Source organism: Periplaneta americana, chromosome 13 (assembly GCF_040183065.1).
Source record: "Periplaneta americana isolate PAMFEO1 chromosome 13, P.americana_PAMFEO1_priV1, whole genome shotgun sequence".
NCBI classification, from domain to species: Eukaryota; Metazoa; Arthropoda; class Insecta; order Blattodea; family Blattidae; genus Periplaneta; species Periplaneta americana.
Genome location: NC_091129.1, coordinates 45644251 through 45667690, shown reverse-complemented (window position 1 = coordinate 45667690; position 23440 = coordinate 45644251). Strand labels below are relative to the sequence as shown.

At 34.9% G+C, this 23440-nt stretch overlaps 1 protein-coding gene across 1 annotated transcript in view; it reads left to right on the top strand.

The window, feature by feature from the left end:
- Positions 1 to 9015: 9015 nt before the first annotated feature.
- LOC138711843 (uncharacterized) overlaps positions 9016 to 23440 on the top strand; it is a 75656-nt gene continuing 61231 nt past the window's right edge. The window contains exon 1 of the mRNA XM_069843105.1: positions 9016 to 9086. Within this exon, the coding sequence (XP_069699206.1) occupies positions 9080 to 9086 (7 nt within the window). The 5' untranslated portion in view covers positions 9016 to 9079. The remainder of the gene's footprint in view (positions 9087 to 23440) is intronic.

Below are 23440 nucleotides of genomic sequence, written 5' to 3'. Positions count from 1 at the left end.
GAAAAATTTCGGCTACAGATTTATTAATAGTATAGATTAAAATTTTAACTATGCTCAATTGAATCGTGTTAAAATACATAAAATATATATGCAATAAATACAATGCAAAAAAAAAAAATGGGTAATGAGCGAAGCAGATTATCTTGCGCTGTTGTAAAAGTTGTTCCCCGGATCAAACGTCCTATTTCAATTATGTAATTACTTTATATTTATTTCTAACAGGTGCAGCGGAGCGTACGGGTATGGCTAGTAATATAATATAATATATTTACTTAAAAATGGTTTTTAAGGAACCCGAAGGTTCATTGCCGCCCTCACATAAGCCCGCCATCGGTCCCTATCCTGTGCAAGATTAATCCAGTCTCTATCATCATATCACACATCCCTCAAATCCATTAAAATATTATCCTCCCATCTACGTCTCGGCCTCCCTAAAGGTCTTTTTCCCTCCGATCTCCCAACTAATACTCTATTATTTCAATTCAGAAATCCGCCCCTGAGCACGAGTTCTACTGTTTCAGGGGCGAGCTAAAGTTTCTCTGTATATTTTATATTTTATGTTACAATTATTAGCAAAAATAATAAATAAATAAATAAATAAATAAATAAATAAATAAATAAATAAATAAATAAATAAATAAATAAATAAATAAATAAATAAATAAATAAATATGCATTTCTGCATTCGCCCATACGTGCTAAATGCCCTGCCCATGTCAAACGTCTCGATTTAATGTTCCTAATTATGTCATGTGAAGAATACAATGCGTGCAGTTCTGCGTTGTGTAACTTTTTCCATTCCCCTGTAACTTCATCCCTCTTAGCCCCAAATATTTTCCTAAGCACCTTATTCTCAAACACCCTTAACCTATGTTCCTCTCTCAGAGTGAGAATCCAAGTTTCACAACTATACAGAAGAACCGGTAATATAATTGTTTTATAAATTCTAACTTTCAGATTTTTGGACAGCAGACTGGATGATAAGAGCTTCTCAACCGAATAATAACACGCATTTCCCATATTTATTCTGCGTTTAATTTCCTCCCGAGTGTCATTTATATTTGTTACTGTTGCTCCAAGATATTTGAATTTTTCCACCTCCAATTTTTGTATTTCCATTTCGTAGAATATTCTGGTCACGAGACATAATCATATACTTTGTCTTTTCGGGATTTACTTCCAAACCGATCGCTTTACTTGCTTCAAGAAAAATTTCCGTGTTTTCCCTAATCGTTTGTGTATTTTCTCCTAACATATTCACGTCGTCCGCATAGACAAGAAGCTGATGTAATCCGTTCAATTCCAAACCCTGCCTGTTATCCTGAACTCTCCTAATGGCATATTCTAGAGCGAAGTTAAATGTAAAGGTGATAGTGCATCTCCCTGCTTTAGCCGGCAGTGAATTGGAAAAGCATCAGATAGAAACTGACCTATACGGACTCTGCTATATCTTTCACTGAGACACATTTTAATTAATCGAACTAGTTCCTTGGGAATACCAAATTCAATGAGAATATCGTATAATACTTCCCTCTTAACCGAGTCATATGCCTTTTTGATATCTATGAATAACTGATGTACCGTACCCTTATACTCCCATTTTTTCTCCATTATCTGTCGAATACAAAAAATCTGATCAATAGTCGATCTATTACGCCTAAAACCGCACTGATGATCGCCAATAATTTCATCTATGTACGGAGTTAATCTTCTCAAGAGACAAAATTGGACAAAATTTTGTACGACGTCAACAAAAGTGATATTCCTCGAAAGCTACCACAGTTGGTTTTGTCCTCCTTTTTAAAAATAGGTACAATTATGGACTCCTTCCATTGTTCTGGTACAATTTCCTTTTCTCAAATAGCAAGTACAAGTTTATAAATTTCGCTATATAATGCACTTCCACACTCTTGTATTAATTCTTCTGGAATTTGATCGATACCTGGAGACTTGTACTTTTTCAGATTTTCTATCGCAATTTCGACTTCTGAAAGCGTGAGTTCGGGTATAAATGGCTCAGCAGTTTGTATTTCAATTTCGTCCCGATCATTTTTATTTGGCCTATGTACATTTAGTAGTTGCGCAAAATAGTTTTTCCATCTGTTTAGGATTGATGGAGGGTCTGCAAGCAAGTCACCATTCTCATCCTTGATCACGTTTACCCTTGGCTGATATCCGTTCTTTAATTCCTATATACCCTTATATAAATCTCGAATGTTTTTATTCTTACTATTTGTTTCTACCTCATTCAGTTTTTCCTTCAAGTAACCTCTCTTTTTATTCCTAAGTGTACGACTTGCTTCCCGTCTTTCATTGAAATAATTATCTCTCTTCTCCTCAACTGGATCCTGTAAGAATTTCAATTCTGCCTGTTTCCTTCTTTCTACTACCATGCAACAATCTTCATCAAACCAGTTTCATTTTCTTAGTTTCATAATAACCTATGCTCTGCTCAGCTGCAATTTTGATACTATCTCTGATATTTTCCACACGCTATTAACATCTAATTCTTTCTCAACTTCGTCGGAACTTTCTAAAGTGGCAAACCTATTCGAAATTTCGACCTGATAATTTTGTTTAGTTTCCTCGTCCTACAATTTCAAAATATTAAAATTTAGTAATATTAACTTGTAGCTCTACTTGCTTGGCAACTGATAATCTTTCTCTTAATTCTCCAATCACCAAATGATGGTCAGAATTACAGTCTGCACCCATGAAAGTTCGAATATCTACTATACTAGTATGTCTCCGTTTATCCATCAAGATGTGATCTATTTGGTTGTGTGTCAATCTATCTGGAGAAGTCCGAGTATATTTATGTATATCCTTATGGGGGAATGTTGTACTTTTGACAATTAAATTTTTCGATGTGGCAAAGTTGACTAATCTAACTCCATTGTCACTACTAGTTAAGTGTAGGCTCTCTTTTCCAATAGTTGGTCTAAAAATATCCTCCCGTCCTACTTTAGCGTTGAAATCCCCCAATAAAATTTTCATGTGATATCTAAGTAACTGATCAAAAGTATGTTCCAATTCCTCATAGAAGCTATCCTTCATATGGTCGTCTTTCTCTTCTGTAGAGGAGTGAGCATTTATAACTATGATGTCGCACCATCTACCCTTAAGTACTAAATATGATAACCTGTCACTGATAAATTCGACCTTTTTTACTGCTGATTTTATTCTTTTATGAACAAAGAATCCTGTTCCTAATTGGTGATTATTGTTTCCTTCCTCATAATACAACAAGTAATCTCCTATTTGTGATACGCCATTCCCATCTAACCTAACCTCTTTTACTCGCACGAAATCTATTCTATACCTACTTATGCTACTAATGTTACCCCTCCTGTTCTATTAAGACTAGTTACGTTCCAAGTGCCAAATTTCAAAACCTTATTCCTTTGCTGTGGTCGTGCCAGAGAAACAGTCCTATTCCGAGGCTTATTGTAGGGATTCGTAACAAGCTGTTTTTTACGGTGATGGGTTGTTAGCCCTTCGCTCAACCCCAGAGCTGGAGGACCACCCCTTATCGGCTGTCCACGACTGCTTATTCAATATATTCGCAGCTACCCTCCATATCTGGAGGCCGTCTTCTCTATCCGCAACCTGAGGACGCGCCATGCCGTGGTAATAGGGACCCACAATACATGGATAATATAATATAATATAATATAATATAATGTAATATTATATAATATAATTTAAGTTATTTGAAGGGTTCAGAACCATAGTGGGCCAAGCGCCATTTACTGAATACGTAGAAAACAAGGGTTAAAATTAAGTTATTACCATAATTCAATGGAAAGCTATAACAAGTAAAATAAAATATACACATTAAATCTAAATGATGTCAATCTTCATTAAATTATGGTTGTATGTAATAACAATTAAGAAACATGTTAAAGGAATTGTCATTGCACCAAATGAGTGTCTCTGGACCAAAATGATCGCATTTCAATTATTTGGATGCAATTTAAATTAAGTAACATATTAAACGATTTATCCTTCTATCAAACACGAATGTTCCCTGGATCAAGTGTCCTATTTTAATTATGTAATTACTTTATATTTATTTCTAACAGATGCAGCGGAGCGCACGGGTACGGCTAGTATATAAATAAATAAATAAATAAATAAATAAATAAATAAATAAATGGACTGAAAGATAAATAAATATTTACATAAACAAATAAATGAGTTAATAAGTAAATAAATAAAAATAAATAAATATAAATAAATAAGTAAATAAGCAAGATACATGGATAAGTATATTTTATTATCAAACACATTAAAAATGCATAGACATGGTCAAATTGTACACATAAATTATAATATAAAACAAGTCAATGGAATGTTATTCCATTATTTAATACTTAAAATGCTCATACGTGCGTTCTCTAAACTGTAAGTATACAATTGTATTAACAACTTCTCAATGTATTCCCTAATTTAAATTATGTCATTTGTATCTTTGACATCAGCTGATAAACTATTATAATATATCTTTATACCAAAAACCTTACAAGTTCTAATTCTATTAAGGTGGCACACCGGAATACTTAAACTATTTTTGTTACGAGTCCAGGCAAAGGATTTACTAATAAAGCTAATATTAAATTATATTTTGCATTATCTTTATGTTTCGCAAAGTGTAGAGTTGACTGCTACCGTGATCTGGTGGTCAGCATGCTGACTTCCAGATCTGGAGGTCCTACGTTCGCTTCCTGTGCTCGGCTCTCGGTGAAATTTTCTTGAAGAAAAATTGCTTGGGTGTCTACAGTCTGGAAATTCGTATGAGTGTGCCGGGTTAATATTAACTGGCCAATCTTCAAAAATATAAAATACAATATATCAGGACTGTCACTGGGCAGTAACCTGAACCCTAGATCATAATAAAACAGATAGGTCATCTCATGTTAAAATCTGTAGCTCTTTAAAGAGAACAACCGCCAGGATCGCCACCTGTCCGCCGTAAACGAACACGATATGGCAGTACAGTCGCTAATGCAATTCAAATGGGAATTATGGCGTGACTTCTTATTTATTTATTTATTTTTTATTTTATTGGGTATTTTACGACGCTGTATCAACATCTAGGTTATTTAGCGTCTGAATGAAATGAAGGTGATAATGCCGGTGAAATGAGTCCGGGGTCCAGCACCGAAAGTTACCCAGCACTTCCTCGTATTGGGTTGAGGGAAACCCCGGAAAAAACCTCAACCAGATAACTTGCCCCGACCGCGATTCGAACCCGGGCCACCTGGTTTCGCGGCAAGACGCGCTGACCGTTACTCCACAGGTATGGACGACTTCTTATGTAACAACTAGATGGCAGCATAGTAAACCTGACAAAAGTTGTTAGCGTGAAACCTATAAGGCCGAGCAATCTGGGTATGATCTAGGCCTGAACACAAGTTTTATTTATTTATCTATTTGGTGGTTTCAATAAAGACACATGTCATCACAAGTTCCAGGTCACATGGACCCTTGCCTTAACAATAATTGCTTAGTATAACATGAGTACGTAAATGAAGTGTGACCATCTTCTCCATCAGAAACGGAGACTGGTAAGCTGGACATGTAGGTAAATTTTCAGAGTCAATGATTTTTGCAGAAAAGTTAACATTACTTGATTGTTCACTGAATGCTATGTGTAATTATGGTTTAATAAGTGGATTAGGATGAGTTTGTAATTTCTGAAGATAATTTTTACGTAAGTGCTGCACGTAGACACTGAATAAAATGATTTCCAGGTCACTGTACAGTTGTATGTACTGTATGTATGTATTTATTCACACTGCAATGGGTATATACCCGGTGGGAGTGGTAACTAATTACACTCAATAATGACAATTAATAATAAACACAGCTAATAAAAAACAATAAATAATAATAATAATAATAATAATAATAATAATAATAACAACAACAACAACAACGAGCATCCTAAATTAAATGAAGCATGGTCGCTTAAAATAACATTTACAGTAAATCTAATTCGTATCTTAACCCTAAGTTCGAACTAAGACCCACGAGTGTGACAGGTTCATACCTGCACAAGTACCTTTCGGCACTACACTTATTTCGCTGTCAACTCACTCACTGCACTGATTCTACCTGATTTCACTAACACTTCTAACCATTTCACTGTTCAAATACTTTGCACAGCCACATCACTGACACCAACACACTTCACTTGCACAATAGACTTCACTGACACTACACACTTCACTGACACAACACACTTTCTCACTGACAGAACACTTCAAATAACAAGATATCAATTACACACTTTAAGTAGTGTGTATAATATACTACCGTCTATTAGTAAAGTCCATAAGCCTATTTTTAAGTACATTTTTGATTATTGGTAAAGCCTTTAGTAAGTCTGCAGGTAAAGCATTCCAGTCACTGATAGTACGATTGAGAAAAGAAAACTTTCCAGAAAAGAAAGAAAAGTTGTGCGTTAGTAATGTAAAAATCAGCTCCTGTGATGGTTCTGCACACAGTTCTTTGGATGGCATAGAGTTCCTTGATGTGGCGGGGATGGGTTTGAGCCCAAATTTCTGACGACCCAAGTTGTAGCGTCACACTGTTGACAAGTAACTCCATCGTTTAGCAGAACCGTAAAGCACTAATATTTGCTATAGTCGTTAACAACAACAGGAAAGAAAGTATAGGGTCTAGACTTGAAACAGACTACCTTATTTTCCATATTTCAGAGTTTAGTATATATTTCAATTAATTTCCATATTTCATATAAAAAGTCCATATTATATTAACCTTACCAATAGAATAACATTCCATTAACTTTTAAAAATGCATCTCAACAATAGATTTTTAAACATTTGCAGTAATTCCTTTAAAATCAGAGTTATTTGAAAATGAACAATCCTCTCAACGATGGAAAACTAAGTTAAGAAATTGTATTATTTTAATTTTGAGGTTTTTAACAGAAAACAAATGTGCAGCTCCACAGTTACATGCCAGTCAGAATGCACATTAGTTCAGTTCTGTTAGTCATTCTATAAAGACGGTAAATACGCCAAAAGTACCACATTTAACCTCTTTAAAAATTAGGAAGTTGCATTTCAGAATTTAAAGATGATGGTTTATCAACTGACAATAAAGTATTATTTTGTAAATTGTTTCAGTATGCATTATCGTCTACACAAAAGTTCCTGGTGCAAAAACATATTCCAACCAGTAAACATTAGGCTAACAAACAACAAAATTCCAAGCAGAGACAATAAATTGTTTTTAATAGAACCAACAATATCGAATGTAACGTCCGAGTTCAACATCGACCCGTGCCACTCTCTCATCTCTGCTGACATTCCTCTCTACAGACGGAAGAATGAGTGCTTCAGGGAATTCCTCGAGAAATATACTAAGCATACAACCCCGGATGAGTTAACAAGCACGAAGACGAATGCTTCATCCATCTACCATGTGTCCACACCTGTGGAATAACGGCTAGCGCGTCTGACCTCGAAACCAGGTGGCTCGGGTTCGATTTCCGGTCAGTGCAAGTTACCTGGTTTACGTTTTTCCGGGGTTTTCCCTCAACCCAATATGAGCAAATGCTGGGTAACTTTCGGTGCTGGACCCCGGACTCATTTCACCTACGTTATTATCTTCATTCAGACGCTAAATAACCTAAGATGTTGGTAAAGCGTCGTAAAATAACCTACTAAAATAAAAAATTTGTAATTAAAAAAAAAAGAGAGTGTAGGAGATTCGAACCTTGAGCTACTACTATTAACTCGTTCAACTGACCAATCCCGTAATGACTTACGCTACTCAGACTGTTAATATTATTTCAGCGCAATACTTCGTTTTCCTGTTCATATTCGCTTCGATTGATTTTGTATTAATCAATTATTTCACTCTTCAGAGGCCCTGATGTATCTAGAATCAACCCTCCATTCGATTTTATTACATATTTTAGACTTTTAAACAAAATACAGCAAATTTAAATGGTTTAATTATGTGTTACCTGGTGAACTACAGCTTTGATGAGACGAGCATGCGCAATGTTATGTCTCTGGAACTTAGGAATTGTCAGCGGCTCATTATTTTTTTGCCGTTAAGTGTAAGGTAAATGTACCAAAGGCTGACACTTTAAGAAACAAATTATGAATTTTGATTCATTACAGGACAGGTTACTTATTTATATGAGTTGGTACAGGTATCAGAGACAAGGTACTTATTTCTGTAAATTAGAGAATCACACAAAGGCTATATGAAGAGCAAATATATATATATATATATATATATATATTTATTTGTTTTTTTTTTCAAATAAGCATGTTACTTGCACCAATAGCTGACACGTCAAAAATTGCGTTGTCCCAAAGGCTGACACATACATGCTCCAAAATTGACACTTAACATAAATGAAAACGAAAAATCGGCTGCCAACAATTAGGTTATGCGCCACCATGGGGGAACGTTTTCGAGTTGATACCACTGACTGAGAGCTGTATTGTCTGAGGTTGGCAACCTGCATACGCAGGGAGTGATGCGCGGCAACAAGACAAAGATGACGTTCACAGTAACGGGAGCGTCCAAATTCTTGCAGCAAAATGAATAAATAAATAAATAAATAAGTAAATAAATAAATAAATAAATAAATAAATAAATAAATGAACAAACAATAATTAAATACCTACCTTGTTGGTATTCGAACGTGGAAAGTGGAGTCGATAATGTTGCAAGTTGAGATTAGTTATCTAGTGGCGAAGAATTTAATGAGGTCATCACAACCAAGTGCACATTTTCAAGAAAGATACATTTTAAATTAGTCAGATATGTAGGACATGGCAATGTATGAAAGTATCATGTTCCGATCACTCTTCTTCTCCATTAGTTTTCCCACAAGTGATAAAGATAATTATTATAATTATTTAAACTTATGAACCAGTTTACGGACAAAGACCTACCCACATTATCTGCTCTTTGACGCAATGACCTAGCCTTGAGATAGTTCCAGATTTATATAAATACCACGTGGATCATGTCAACTCAAAGTTTTCTGGAAGATCTATAGCTCAGAAGTAGACTACAATACGTCATGTTTGGTAAGAAAAGTTGATTTCAGTTTTTGAATTCACATATTCGTAGTTATGGTATACAAACTTTTTCAATCAGTTGTGTAGAACATCAAAGATAAAAAAAAAATATTAGGGGACTTTGGTTGCAGGATTAACGTGAAATAATGTGAGGTATTAGATTTTGTGTTAAAACAGCTTGTCTTGATATTTAATATTTGAGGAGAAAAAATCGGTCCGGCGCAGGGGATCGAACTCGGGTCCTTGATTCTACGTACCATGCGCTTTGACCACTGAGCTACACCGAATTCAATCCACAGCACCGGATCTAACTCTCCTCCTTCAATGTTTCCCTTTTGGCCTGACTCCAAGTTAGGCATATGTTGACGTTTTATGTCCAAGTCAACTTTACTGCCATTGACTTGGCATTAAACTTAAACCTTTATGAAAACATTACTATAAAATTATTAGGGGAGTTTGGTTGTAGGATTAACGTGAAATAATGTGATGTATTAGATTTTGTGTTAAAACAGCTTGACTTGGCATTAAACTTAGAGACCTTTATCAAAACATTATTATTTATTTACATAACCTATAGTATTTATGTTTTTTATGAATTACGTCTGTGAGTTGAGAAGGAGCGTGAATTGCTTGTACTTACGATGTTCGTAGGATAGCTGAAGTCCATACAGGGTGAGTGTCCATATTATGACCAAATACCATGTCCATGCAAGAATTAGATCTAGTTGTTCCTTGGTCGAGATCTGAAAGGGCTCAACTTCAAAGGTACTTTCTATAAACTGACCCGGTTCTGCACTGTAATAATAATACACATTACACTACTCAAGCACACCCCCACAGGAAACAGAACAAGAGGCGCCAAGACTAGCAACGACCAGTTCTGAAGAAGACTAATAACAGGTCGAAACATGTACAGCTGTAAAAAGAAAAAGTGGCCGTTCTCCTGAAACTAAGTTCCCTTCGGGTATCTTCGCTACAGTTCGGAGACAGGCGACGTTACATGTTGTTGGACCACGTTGCCTGATATCTACAGTTATAATTGAAGTATTCTGTGTGTTATTCGATAGCGTAATGGTAGCGTTCAGGCCTCTTATTCATGAGGTCCTGCGTTCGACTACAACCTCGTGCTTTTTATGTTCTTTTTTGTTCTGTTTTTGAGAGAGACAAACTATAGCCTACATAATGGCTCCTTTCTCTTTTACGATTATTTTAGTAATTAACATCAGGTTCATTAATATATTATGCCATGACTTTATCATTATGATATTGTGGCTGCAAATGGAAAGAAAAACGATTTTATTCCCAATAAAAATATCTTTCGTTGCATAAACAAAACAAATTTACTGGCGTCGGCCTTAAAACATTCAAACAATTAAGCGTTCAAAAAACAAAACAAAAAGCCACAATTCAATATTTTCTCTATCTTCCTCTTATCTCGATCATCTTGCAGTCGAGTGGGCATTGAATTGACTAGTCTTTGCAAATAGCGACTGTTCTTAGACACGATATTCCAGGCATTCTGAACATACATACATAAGTGTTCTGTCCATGGGCAGGTCTTTCATTGCAAACCCAGCAATCTCCAATCTTTCCTATTTTCTGCCTTCCTCTTAGTCTCCGCATATGATCCAGATATCCTAATGTCGTCTATTATTCTTTTCAACCAGAGGCCCAACCAATTCCTTTTTCTCTTTCTAATCAGTTTCAGCATCATTCTTTCTTCACTCACTTTTTCAAACACAATTTTATTTCTTATTCTGTCTGTCCACTTCACACGCACAGTTCTTCTCCACATCCACACTTCAAATGCTTCAATTCGTTTCTCTTCATTTCGTCGTAATGTCCATGTTCCTTCCCCATACAATGCCACACTCCACACAAAGCACTTCACTAGTCTCTTCATTAGTTCTTTTTCCAGAGGTCCGCAGAAGATCCTTCTTCTATTAAAGGCTTCCTTTGTTCATGTTTGCAGTTTTTCTTGGGAAGGATAGGCCTAAATGCTGTAACATCCCGTTGCTTTCCGCACACCACTATCTCTTTTGCATCTTATTAAATTCCGGGGGCCCAAGCGTGGAGATGAGGAGAATGGATTTGACTAATTGGGCCCTCCGGACTTCACCGAAAGTCACGGCAAGGGTTAAATATTAATTCTATCAGGATGTTTGACCCGATCAGAGACCGGGAAATCTTAATTAGCCTTTGCCCCCCGCATCCTGGACTAGCTTCTACGAATCATCAGAAAATCTTAGATTGTGATTGGGCAAATTTTTCTGAAAATGTTTCCACACTTTTGCCCTCGTAGCTCAGCGGACGAACGTCGGAATTTAGATGTCAACGTCTCAGGTTCAATTCCTCGTTACTCCTTTCCATTTTATTGTGGTTCAAGATAGTATAATGTAATAATACAAAAAGAGAAACTACTACCAGTATTATGCAATTGGATTTTTCCAAACCTAATATTAAATTTGTTATTTATATCGTTAAAGAACAATTACAATATAAATAACTTGAATATTATTTATACAATATCACTAAAGAACGATAACAGAATATAAATGATAAATATCGGTTTGTTTAATTAATATAAGATATTATATAATACGTACTTAATTATCTAAATGAAATAACCTATTTTACAAAGAAAGATGGTTATTTGTGTTATAATAATTACTTAAGTTACATAAAATACAGATTATTTATATTGCGAAAGAACAATAACAATATAAATAACTTGAATATTATTTTATAATGCTAATGAAGGAAAACAATATAAATGATAACTTGAATATTATTTATATCTCTAAAGAACGATAACAATATAAAAAACGTGAATATTATTCATATCGGAATTTCACAGATTTATTACAGATGTATTTAAGAAATTGTAGAAGAATAGTAAATAGTAACAGTGTCCTATTTATTCTTCTTGGAGCCAAATTTGTAACTTTTAAAAGTGTGGTTACTATGTTGAAGTGTATGTCTTGCAACGGATGCTTGATTTGTTATGTATGTGAGTCAGTTATGGGATGCTTGATGTCGCAATGTCGTAATTATAGTTTGATTGTGTTTGTGTGACTATTGTGTATTAATTTATGATGTATGGTACGGAAAGCTGCATATTTGTGTTATAGAAGTGTTACGTATGTGTGTTGTTAATGTTTTTGTATGTTTCAAATTGATAACTGATATTTCTTTTGCAATCGCAATGCCTAATTTACGGATTGTTTATGTTTTGTTTACATCGCGTAAGCTAATTTTATTTTCTTTTCCATTTCTCTTTATGCTAATCTTTTTGTGTATAAAACTATAGCCCTAACATACATGTGTAAAATAGAGCTAACCCCCATTGGAGATACAATAATAATTATTAGTCTATTATTATTCATATCGTTATAAAACGATAACAGAACACAAATGATGACTTGAATTTTATTCATATCTCTAAAGAACGATAACAAAATATAAATAACATGATATCCATAAAGAACGATAAATGGATATAAATGATAATTTGAATATCATTTACATCGCTAAAGAACGATTAAAAAATAAAATGAAAACTTGAAGAAGGCCCGAACCCACAACCTTTGAATCATTAAACAAGCACTCTACCGCTGGTCTACGAGGCGCAGATATGGAACGCTTTCATAGTTCCGGAACTGCTTGTACAAACACATGCATCGTGTAACATCGCCGCGACCCGAAGTAGACTTTGAAAATATTCGCAGTTCACGAGTGCGGCCACTTTTTTTTTTGACAACTGTACACCAGGTACGATAGAATTTAACACAAGAAAGTCATATAATACATATTGCGAAGTGATACAGTGTTAAAAGTTGTGTAAATAAGATGTATAATAATAGTAATAATAATAATAATAATAATAATAATAATAATAATAATAATAATAATAATAAATATTTATTGGCAGAAAAATACAATACAAAGAAATTGTGAATTAACAAAATTGTAGCATTTCCCTGAAAGAAGGAGTTTTCATGCTCATGGGAAGATTGGGTACATAATAAATTTGCATGCATGTATTACTCGTACAATAAAATGACATCTAGAAATGAATAATTCATTCATTCATTCATTTATTTTATTCCATAGATCTTACATGAGCAATGAAGCTTTAAGATGTGGAACATGTCAACATTTTACAATATTACAATTACAATTTTTACAAATTTTTATAGTTTTACAATTTAGTAATTTTCTACAATTTTTACAATTTTGTACAATTTTTTTACATTTTTTTTACATTTTGGCGAGATGTAGTGAGATGAGATGAGGTCCGAGGATTCGCCAAAATATTACCTGACATTTGCCTTTTCGGTGGGGGAAACCTCGGAAAAACCCAACCAGGTAATCAAATCAAAGGGGGTAATAAAATCAAAGGGGTTGATGCCAAGGACTCGCCATAGACCATCCGGCTTCAGTCCCACGGCTGGGGAAAACCTCCGAAGAAACCAAAGTCCAAAGGAGGATCCAACCCAAGCCCGAACGCAGCTCCGGATCAGCAGCCCAGCGAGTCTGTCGACTGAGCTACATCGATGGCTCTACTAAAAGTATACAATACATAGCCAATCAGATTATTAAATTTACAAACGCAAACGATCATTCATAAGTTGAGCTATATTATAATACAAAACAATTTAATTAAATTTAAGGCATAAACAATTCAACCAGTTGTGATATACAGAAATTGATAATACATATCATGCAAACTACTTCAAATTACAAACACAAACAATTTATCAGTAGATCTATATAGATTACTATTCAATTTAAAGCATATACAATTCTTCGGCTAAAACTATACAAATATATACAATACAAAGTAGCATACTTTCATTAAGCTATACAAATTTGTGCAATTAATATCAAGTAGATTAATTCAATTTATAATCATAAACAATTCATCAGTTGAGCTATACATATTACCATTCAATTTACAGTAGGTCTATATACAATTCATCAGTAGAGCTACACAGACTAGTAATCATTTTAAGAACATATACAATTCATCAGCCAAACTATACAAACATATACAATCAAATTAGTTCAATTTACAAACTTATTTTCGTTAAGCTATACAATTCATATGAAGTAGATTAATTCAATTTATAAGCTTAAACAATTCATCAGTTGACCTATACAGTATACTATTCAATTTTCAGTACATACAATTCATCAGTTATGCTAAACAAAAAATACAATACATAGTAACATACTCACAACAAATTGTTTCTCTTTCTTTCTTTCTTTCTTTCTTTCTTTCTTTCTTTCTTTCTTTCTTTCTTTCTCTCAGTTTAACCTCTCCCTTCTAGGTACATTTACACGACCCACGCCACCCGGGCCTTACAGGGCCGCGACCTGTAGGGAGAGTAATTACTATGGATCACATACATACTTTTTTGACCACACAAGGACATGGAGGGCCTCCCCGGATGAGGGATCACTCAATGCCGGGGCCACCTCCGATACAACACAAACATTTAAGACATTACACATCATTCACTCACACATATGAAAGGATTAAGGGAAGGATCGCCGTCCATGGCCGGACTTTCAAGGGGTACAATCCCGGCATTTTGCCTGGAAATAACTCAGGAAACCATGGAAAACCTCCGTTAGGATTGTCGACCACTGGGATCGAACCCCGGACCTCCCGAATGCGAGGCCAGCCCTCTACCACTCCGCTATCGCGCTCGGCCAACAAATTGTTTACTTTTATTTTTAAATTTCAAACTGATGGAAGTAAAGAGATGTGCGTATTTCTTTATTAATTTGTTATACATTCTAGGGCCAATATCAGTACTATGATTGAAAGTAGTGCTCGTTAGAAACTTGAGTTCTAACAAACGTATTGTATCCATGTCTTTGGTTTTGTGTTTGTGATTATACGATTGGAAATATGTGTGATTTTTATGTATAACATTTAATAATGCATTGACATAAATTTGATGTATTTTCAAGACTTCAAATATTAAAAACAATCTTTCGGTTGTATAATCAATAGGTTTGTTTTATATATATATATATATATATATATATATATATATATATATAAATTATTCTTGTCAATATTGAATGTACTCGATTAAGGTTAGTTTTTTAAGTATCCATCCTAATATTTCGTATTGGGTTATAGACTGAAATAAGGCAAGATAAATTGTACGTAGTACATCTATTAGAATTTAGTAACTGAACAAAGTAATATAGCCATTCGTTCATTTAGTGTTCTGCTCAAGGGCAGGTCTTTCACTGTAAACCCAGCTTTCTCCAAGCTTTCCTATTTTCTGTATTTCTCTTGGTTTCCTCGTATGATCCATAATATATCTTAAAGTCGTTTATCATCTGATATATTTTTCTGTCCCGAACTCTTCTCCCGTTCACCATTCCTTCCAGTGCATCCTTCAGTAGGCAGTTTCTTCTCAGCCAGTGACCCAACCAATTCCTTTTCCTCTTTCTGATCAGTTTCAGGATCATTCTTTCTTTACCCATTCTTTCCAACACAGCTTCATTTCTTATTCTGTCTCTCCACTTCACACGTTCCATTCTCCATATTGACATTTCAAATGCTTCTATTCGTTTCTTTTCACTTCGTCGTAATGTCCACGTTTCTGACCCATACAATGCTACACTCCACACAAAGCACTTCACTAATCTTTTTCTTAGTTCTTTTTCCAGAGGTCCACATATATATTTATATATATATAATTATATTTAATTTGTGACAAAGGCAATTGATTTGTTTGTCCCATTTCAGGTGTTTATCAACACTGATTCCTAAATATTTAACCTATGAAGATTAATTTATAATTGGACAATTGCAGCACATTGAGGAACAAACAAAAGTGTGTAGTTTGATTCATTATATAATAATGCATACATGCACATACTTCTAGCGGTAATCGGGTATGATATATTGAACCACATTATGTAAAGAATTTTAGACGTGAAAGAATACTGGGTCATTCCATATAAAATTTTAAGTTTTGTAACGCCAAGTTCTGGATTTTTCCAATTTTCTAGTAAACGAATGTTATAATAATAAATAGTTAAATAGCCTAATATGAACCTCATATCATCAATGGTTGAAAGGTAAAGAAGGGTGAAATATTCGGGGAGTTGATATGTAGACTATTGTAAAAAATATTATTAAAATGACATGCTTCAGTGTATCAACGTAAAAATTGTCCCAATACAATGGTGACTATATATATTTACACTTACGTTTGAGTTATTATTGATTTTTACTTCGAGTATGTATTAAAACTTACAGTAAAATAAAGAAATGTTAATATTTTCATATCGAATATTTTTTTATTCTGTTATATTTTTTACGGTGAGACAAACAATTTTCTTATCGATTTCAAAAAAAAAAATTATGATGTCACTTCTAAAACTTTGGGAAATATTAAATAAACTAGAATTGGAAATCTTGCTGTTGAGTTTCATAGTCGCATGCAATGTACGAGTATTATGTCACGCGCTCATATCAGAGATCCACACGCGTGCTTAGGCTCGGCGCACACAGGAAGAGACCGACTCGAGGATTAAGTTAGATAGGTAGGCAGGCACATAGGAAGAGACGCTTGTCTCAGGGTCTCAGAGACTGTCTGAGGGAAAACAATGAAGGTGCCTGGAATTATGTCTCGTCTCGAGGAAACTGGAGACAGTCCAGGGTCTGCATGCGCGTACTTCTACTTTCATTATTTCGTATTATAATTATCAGCGTTGTCGAGTATTGCGAGGAGATTCAGATTAATTTGAATTCGGTGTCTTTGTCTTGCACCAGTACTACAGTGGAATTAGATACAAACTTGTTATTCTGCTTCAGACAAGACCTGCAATATACAATTATTTGAGTTTAAATTAAAAGAACATGCTAAAAGAGATCCTATTGACTGGCTTTGGGAAGAAATATCTCAGGAAATGAATGCTTCAGGTATACAGTAACATTATTATTGCTATTATAGTAATATAATTATATTTTTAAAATTAACAATTGAAAGACTGTCTAAACACAAATAACATAAACAATTAATGGCATAGAATGACAAAATATAAATGTATCGTGTTTAATTATACTCATTGCAAAAGAGCTGTTCTATTTTGCCATTATTGCTGTTGAAGTGAATACTGCATGTTCGCGATATTATGGCGAACTAATCGCTACATAAGTTCTGCAATAAAAACCAATAAATATAAATTTTTCAAGACCACCGAGATCATGACATCAATTTCAAGTTTATATTTGGGAGTTAAGGAAGTCCACATATTTGTTACGAACAGTGTATGTCGTATTAGAACCTCGCTGCAGATTAGAAACTACTCCTTCTTCGAGATCTTCCTGTGTGCGGTAAGCCTTAGCGATCGATATGACTGCCAGATGTTACGACATCCGCTCTAATAGCTTTCACGTGGGGATTTGTTTTCTTGGACTGTGTTAATCTCAGCGCAACTTTTCCCCTTCAGTTTAGAGGGTGATACTAAATTAATGCGCATGAGTTTAAGACCGTATGCAATTCTTGAATCTGAAAGTGGAATAGAAAATATTAACGATTTAATGCTGAAAATAGTCTGCAATAACCCATCACCAAATTGTTATCTCGATAATTGCAAAAAATGTCCCGGTAGTGAAAATCTGTCACAAATACTGACGTCACTGTTACAGAGAAATTTAGTTGAAGAACTTAAATACAAGAAATGGACGACAACAGACAGGGCCAATATGATTTTAGTGAAAAGCGACTGTGTAAATTTCATTAAGAACTTTATTGGTTGGCTTAAAAAATTCAAGATACACAACTTCATTGCAAAGTCCCAAGCAAATTATTTAAAGCAGCTGAAAAATGAAATAAAACCCAGCGAGTTCATTATCATTGGTGATTTTTCAGAGAATTACAGTTTCATTATTCAGGATGCTATACAAGGTTATCATTAGAGTACTTCTCAAGCAACAATACACCCATTCACAGTATATTACAGAAATTCAGTTGGTGGTGATTTAGAAAACCTTTGTTTTTCAATAATTTCGGAATACTTAGTTCATGATAGTGCAACAGTTCATGTTTTTCAAAGGAAAGTAATAGAAGATTTGAAACAAATACATACCAAAATATCTAAAATATATTATTTTAGTGACAGAGCAGCTAGCCAATACAAGAACAAAAAAAACTTCGTTAATCTACTCAGTCATGAACATGACTTTCACATACCTGCGGAGTGGCATTTCTTTGCAACTGGTCACGGTAAAGGGCCCAGTGACGGTGTAGGGGGTACAATCAAGCGACTCGCTGCAAAAGCCAGCCTGCAAGGGACTCTAATTTCAACTCCTAAAGAATTGTATGAATGGTCAAAATGCAATATACAGGGAATTATTGTGTCATTCATATCCATTGAAGAATATGAAGAAGTAGTTACAAATCTAAATCCTCAAAGATTTGCCGACCTCAAGACTGCTCCCGGAACAGGAAGTGTTCACTGTGTTGTTCCAGTTAATGGAACGTTAGCAATAAAACCCTATTCTGCTTCACCAGAAGTACCGAAACTAGTTGAAATCAGACGTGTGACGCGCACCGGTCGTCAACGCGGAGGCGTTTCTCGCAGTGACCAGCAGCAGTGACGGCGCATGGCGCAGCGGCATAGATCACTCTTTACGCGGTGAGTTGTTTTAATTTGTAACTTACTTACGTTTGAAGATCCCATTATGAAAATTTGACAGCCTAATGAAAATGCTCTGTAAATTATCATATTTTTTATGTGAATTGAAGTATTCGATTTAATGTAATGGCGTTTTCTAAAATATATTTTTAAATTTCTTTAAACACAAATTTCAGAGCTGCACTGAATTATAGTATCTTAATAACCTCTTTTTAAGCTATCTAAAGATATCTTTAAAAAAAATTTTGTAATTATTCTTATGGTCGGAAAACATTGAAAATATGCCTATGTGCTCAAATCAAATTATTTTAACTGTCCATAAAATTTAAACGGTATTTGCCGCAAACATAATTTTGTACATGATTAATATATGTAACATAAAGAGTTGAATGTGCAATTTTTAACAAATTTGGAGATATCAATGTTTTGCGTCACACTGTTTTCCATGGAATTATCCTACTATGTTTTTGGGTTAGATAATATTTCTAGGCTAGGTACGAGGAAGTCCAGGCTTGTGGTGGTTGTCTATCATCCAGGCTTACTATAAAGATGTTTGTACTGTAATAGGTAATTAAATAGGGTAAGGAAAGATATTTTCGTGATATCTTTATTATTATGGCTAGTTTTTCCCCATTTTTTTTCTATTTCTATGGCATTATTGTAACAAAATATATAACAGAGGTGTATTTTCTATTTTTTTTTTATTTTAATTATTAATAGAAAATAGGATTGAAAATGTGCGTGATTGGTAGGTAATTTCGGGGTAGGGTTAGGCCTATCTAATTTCGTGATAGGGGTAAGGCAATTTCGTGAATGAAAGGAATACATAGTTATTTCATATTATGCCTACTGTATATTTATATAATTTCACAATAGTGTTTTTAAACACTAAAGTATTTGATGAACTCTTATTTATGCAAGCTTATAAATGTATTAGAATGATATAGAATATTTAATCAGTTTTAACTGTTCATAGGATTGTTCCTGAAAAAAAAATCTTCTAGACTACTGTCTTTGAAATATATTAGACTCAACTAAGAACAACACATGAAACAAAGAATAAAATATGAAACAGAACAGATTTATGACCGTTATGTAGAGATAGGCCTATTTTGATTAATTGGAACATTTTACAGGGACTGTTAATGTAAAAAAAAGAGATCGTCCGGACAACAGTCTTTAGAACATTTTAGGGCTAATAAAATTAAAAACATTAAACAAATAACCAAACATGAAACGTAAACATATTTACGACTTTTCTGAGTTCTTGACAGCAAGATTTTTAGCAGCCCGTATTGTGAGATTGTATCTGTGTTTAAAATGAAACTACCATCATTATCTGGCACTTTCGCTGTGTGCATTCAACAAATATTCTCGCACGACACTCCTGGCCATCTGGTGTGTCAATTTCATAATTGGCACCGTCACGCCAAATCCTAACTTTTGCATTTGTATAATACGAAAGTGGATCGGAAAGTAACGCACAATAATTTTTTTCTGCGTTGGTATTGCGGCTGGAATGTTGACATTTCACCGAGATATAGTTTGAAGTTTTCACTAAAGACACAATTTGTTTTGCATATGCAGCTCTAGCGAGAGGAGCGTGTGCGTGAACTACGTAACAAAGATGGCACGCATGTTACTATCGCCAACTTGTGAAGAACAGCGAAGTGTTGTGCGATTTTTGTCGGTTAAAGGACATGACCCGAGTGAAATTCAAAGGTACATGTGTAGCTGTATGGGAAAACTATGGACTGTAGTTATGTGGAGATATTCCCCAGGTGGTGCGCATTCTTCTCAGACGGCCGTGAGAACCTTTGTGATTCGCCACGTTCCGGGCGGCCAGTAGCAGCTGCAACCCAGCGGAATGTCACAGGCATTGAGATTACAATTTTGAACGACCGGCGGATCTAACTGCAAACCTTATCTCAGCAGTTCAATATTTCATACGGTGTGGTGTACGAATCGTGCACGACACATTGAAATTTCATAAAGTTAGTGCCCGCTGGGTGCCTAAGAACATGACAGACGACCACAACGGCCAGCGAATGATGATATGATTGGACCACTTAAGGCGTTACGCTGCAGAAGGGCATAACTTTCTGGAAGCAATTGTCACTGGTGATGAGTCCTGGGCGTAGCTCTACACGCCCGAAACAAAGCAGGCCTCTATGCCGTGGAAACATGCTGCTTCCCCAGCACAGGAAATAATTCAAATTGAAAGAAAGTGCTTGTGACAGTGTTCTGGGATATGCATGGTGTTTTGTTGATGGACTTTGCTAATACGAGGCCACTGTGAATGCTGCACCTACATTGAATCTTTGGTAAAGTTGCGTTGTGCCCTTCGTAACAAACGCCGTAACATTAATGCTGACGATGTCAAACTTCATGAAAATGCTCGCCCGAATGTTGCATCTTCTGTTCGTGAGAAAATCAACACATTTGGTTGGGAGGTGCTCCAGCATTCACCAAACAGCCCAGACCTTGAATCGTCAGACTTTCATCTATTTGGTCTCATGAAGAAATTCCTGGCCGACAATCGCTTTGCGACCGATGCAGAAATGTAATCAACTGTCCGCAGATGGGTATACTGATTTCTATGAACAGGGTATACTGAAACTGGTACTACGATTGGAGAAATGTGTTGAGAAACTTGGCGCCTATGTAGAAAAGTAGCTGACAGGTGTGAGATCATTTGCTTTTTTATTTTTGTTTACCTGTTAAACTTGTTTTTTAATTATTGTGCGTTACTTTTCGATCCACCCTCGCATAATTAACATACAGCCGTACTTCCAAAAGAGCAAAAATCCTTCCTAATTTAAGAGTCTGTTTTCCATTACCATCATTTCAGCTCATGAAATCTATGAGTGAACTCCATGACACATCCATATTTGTAGTTTTTAGCTAGATACTTTCTGATCCTTCACCATTTGGGCGGCTGTAATAGGTTTATTGCACCGTATTTCCTGTATTTAATTCTCTTTTTTCCTATGTTAGACCTAAAATCAAAATAGAGTAGGTTATTTCTTGATAGGCACTAAATTAATAAAAAAGTAAATGGAATTGAAGTACGATTTATGGGTAATAATTTTCTTCAAATAAGTTATTCTGGCAGAGATACAGAATCCTTGCTATTGGCCGAAATAATGAGGCTTGTTCGGCAGCCATCACTTTCACGAGAAGAAAGCTAAGAAATCGCATCTTTTCCTAAGCTTTAATTGACGCCATTAACATCAGTAATATAATCTAAATATATGTACTGTTAGAGGAACTCAAGTACTACAGTATTGACTCCTTACTTTAAATAGGTGCACAGTATTCACTGCAACATTACAAACAGTTCAGAAACTACCGAAATTCTTAAGAAAATACGCAGCGCACAATACAACTTTTTCTCATGGCCAGCACAAACGAACTAAGATGAAATCAATCATGTTTCGCCAATCGTGAAACAATGCAGTATTACTAGCAGATGCCTAGAACTATTTTCTACAGTAGGCATGTTCTTGAAAGCTTTTGCAAAAATTATCACGAATATACCTATATCACGAAAATACCTTTCCTCGCCCTAATTAAACGTGTAACCAATCAAAAAGACAGTTTTGATATAGTTTTAATTAACACATGAGATTAAATTCCTTATTAATTTTGTACTGCAATACGTTCGAATTTCGAACACGGCTTACATTTTTGTTTTCATAAAGAAGGTGGACTGGAACCTAAAAGCATTCAAAGTAATGTTTTTTTTCTTAAATTGGTAATTTTACGACGCTTTATCAACCGCTAAGTTTATCTAGCGTCTAAATTAGATGAAGGTGATAATGCCAGCGAAATGAGTTCAGCGTGGATCGACAAAAATTACCCGGCATTTGCTCTTAATGAGTTGAGGGAGAACCTCGGAAAAAACCTCAATCATGTAACTTGTCCCAACCAGGATTTGAATCCGGGCTCACTCGTTTTACAGTCAGGCATGCTAATCGTTTCTCCACAGCGGTGAACACAAAATAATATCATCAAAGTTGTCAAAATAAGAATAGTGTTTTATAAATTAATGATGCATGCATTTCAAAATATCACGAAGGAATAAAATACTCACATTAGAAATTCTTACTGAAATAAAAGAAACATGCAAAATAAAATAATATCTCAACTATTAACAGAAGTTGCAATTTTCTTGAGAAGTCACAAGTTTCGCTTTACGAAAGAAAAACATCACGTTGCGGTGCACGATCTTCGATAGGAGGACGAAGAGATGGTTTATGCAGGAGTCTTTGGTACACAACAACAAACATGAGACTGTGTGCAATACCATGATTTGTAAATCGTAGCCAATAGACCTGCCTTACCCCGGTTACAGATTCTTTTGCTAGATGTTTGCGAGTGGGCTTCCTCCTAGGTTGATAACTAGGGTCCGGATTTCCATTCATTATCAAGTCTTAAGACATTCATGCCTTCATGTACTATCACAGACAAAACATGCACAATGAAGCGAAAATAATGTAAAAACATGAATATCAAAACTGAATTCTACATTATGTTACATTTTTATTTTATTTTCAATGTACTACAACTAGTTTCTCAAAATTTCTTCACTTACGCTCATGTGTTTATCAGGAGCACGTCCATGAACACAGAAAATGATTTTCTACGTCACAAGAAATGACAGACGCATACTTAAGTGAAGACAT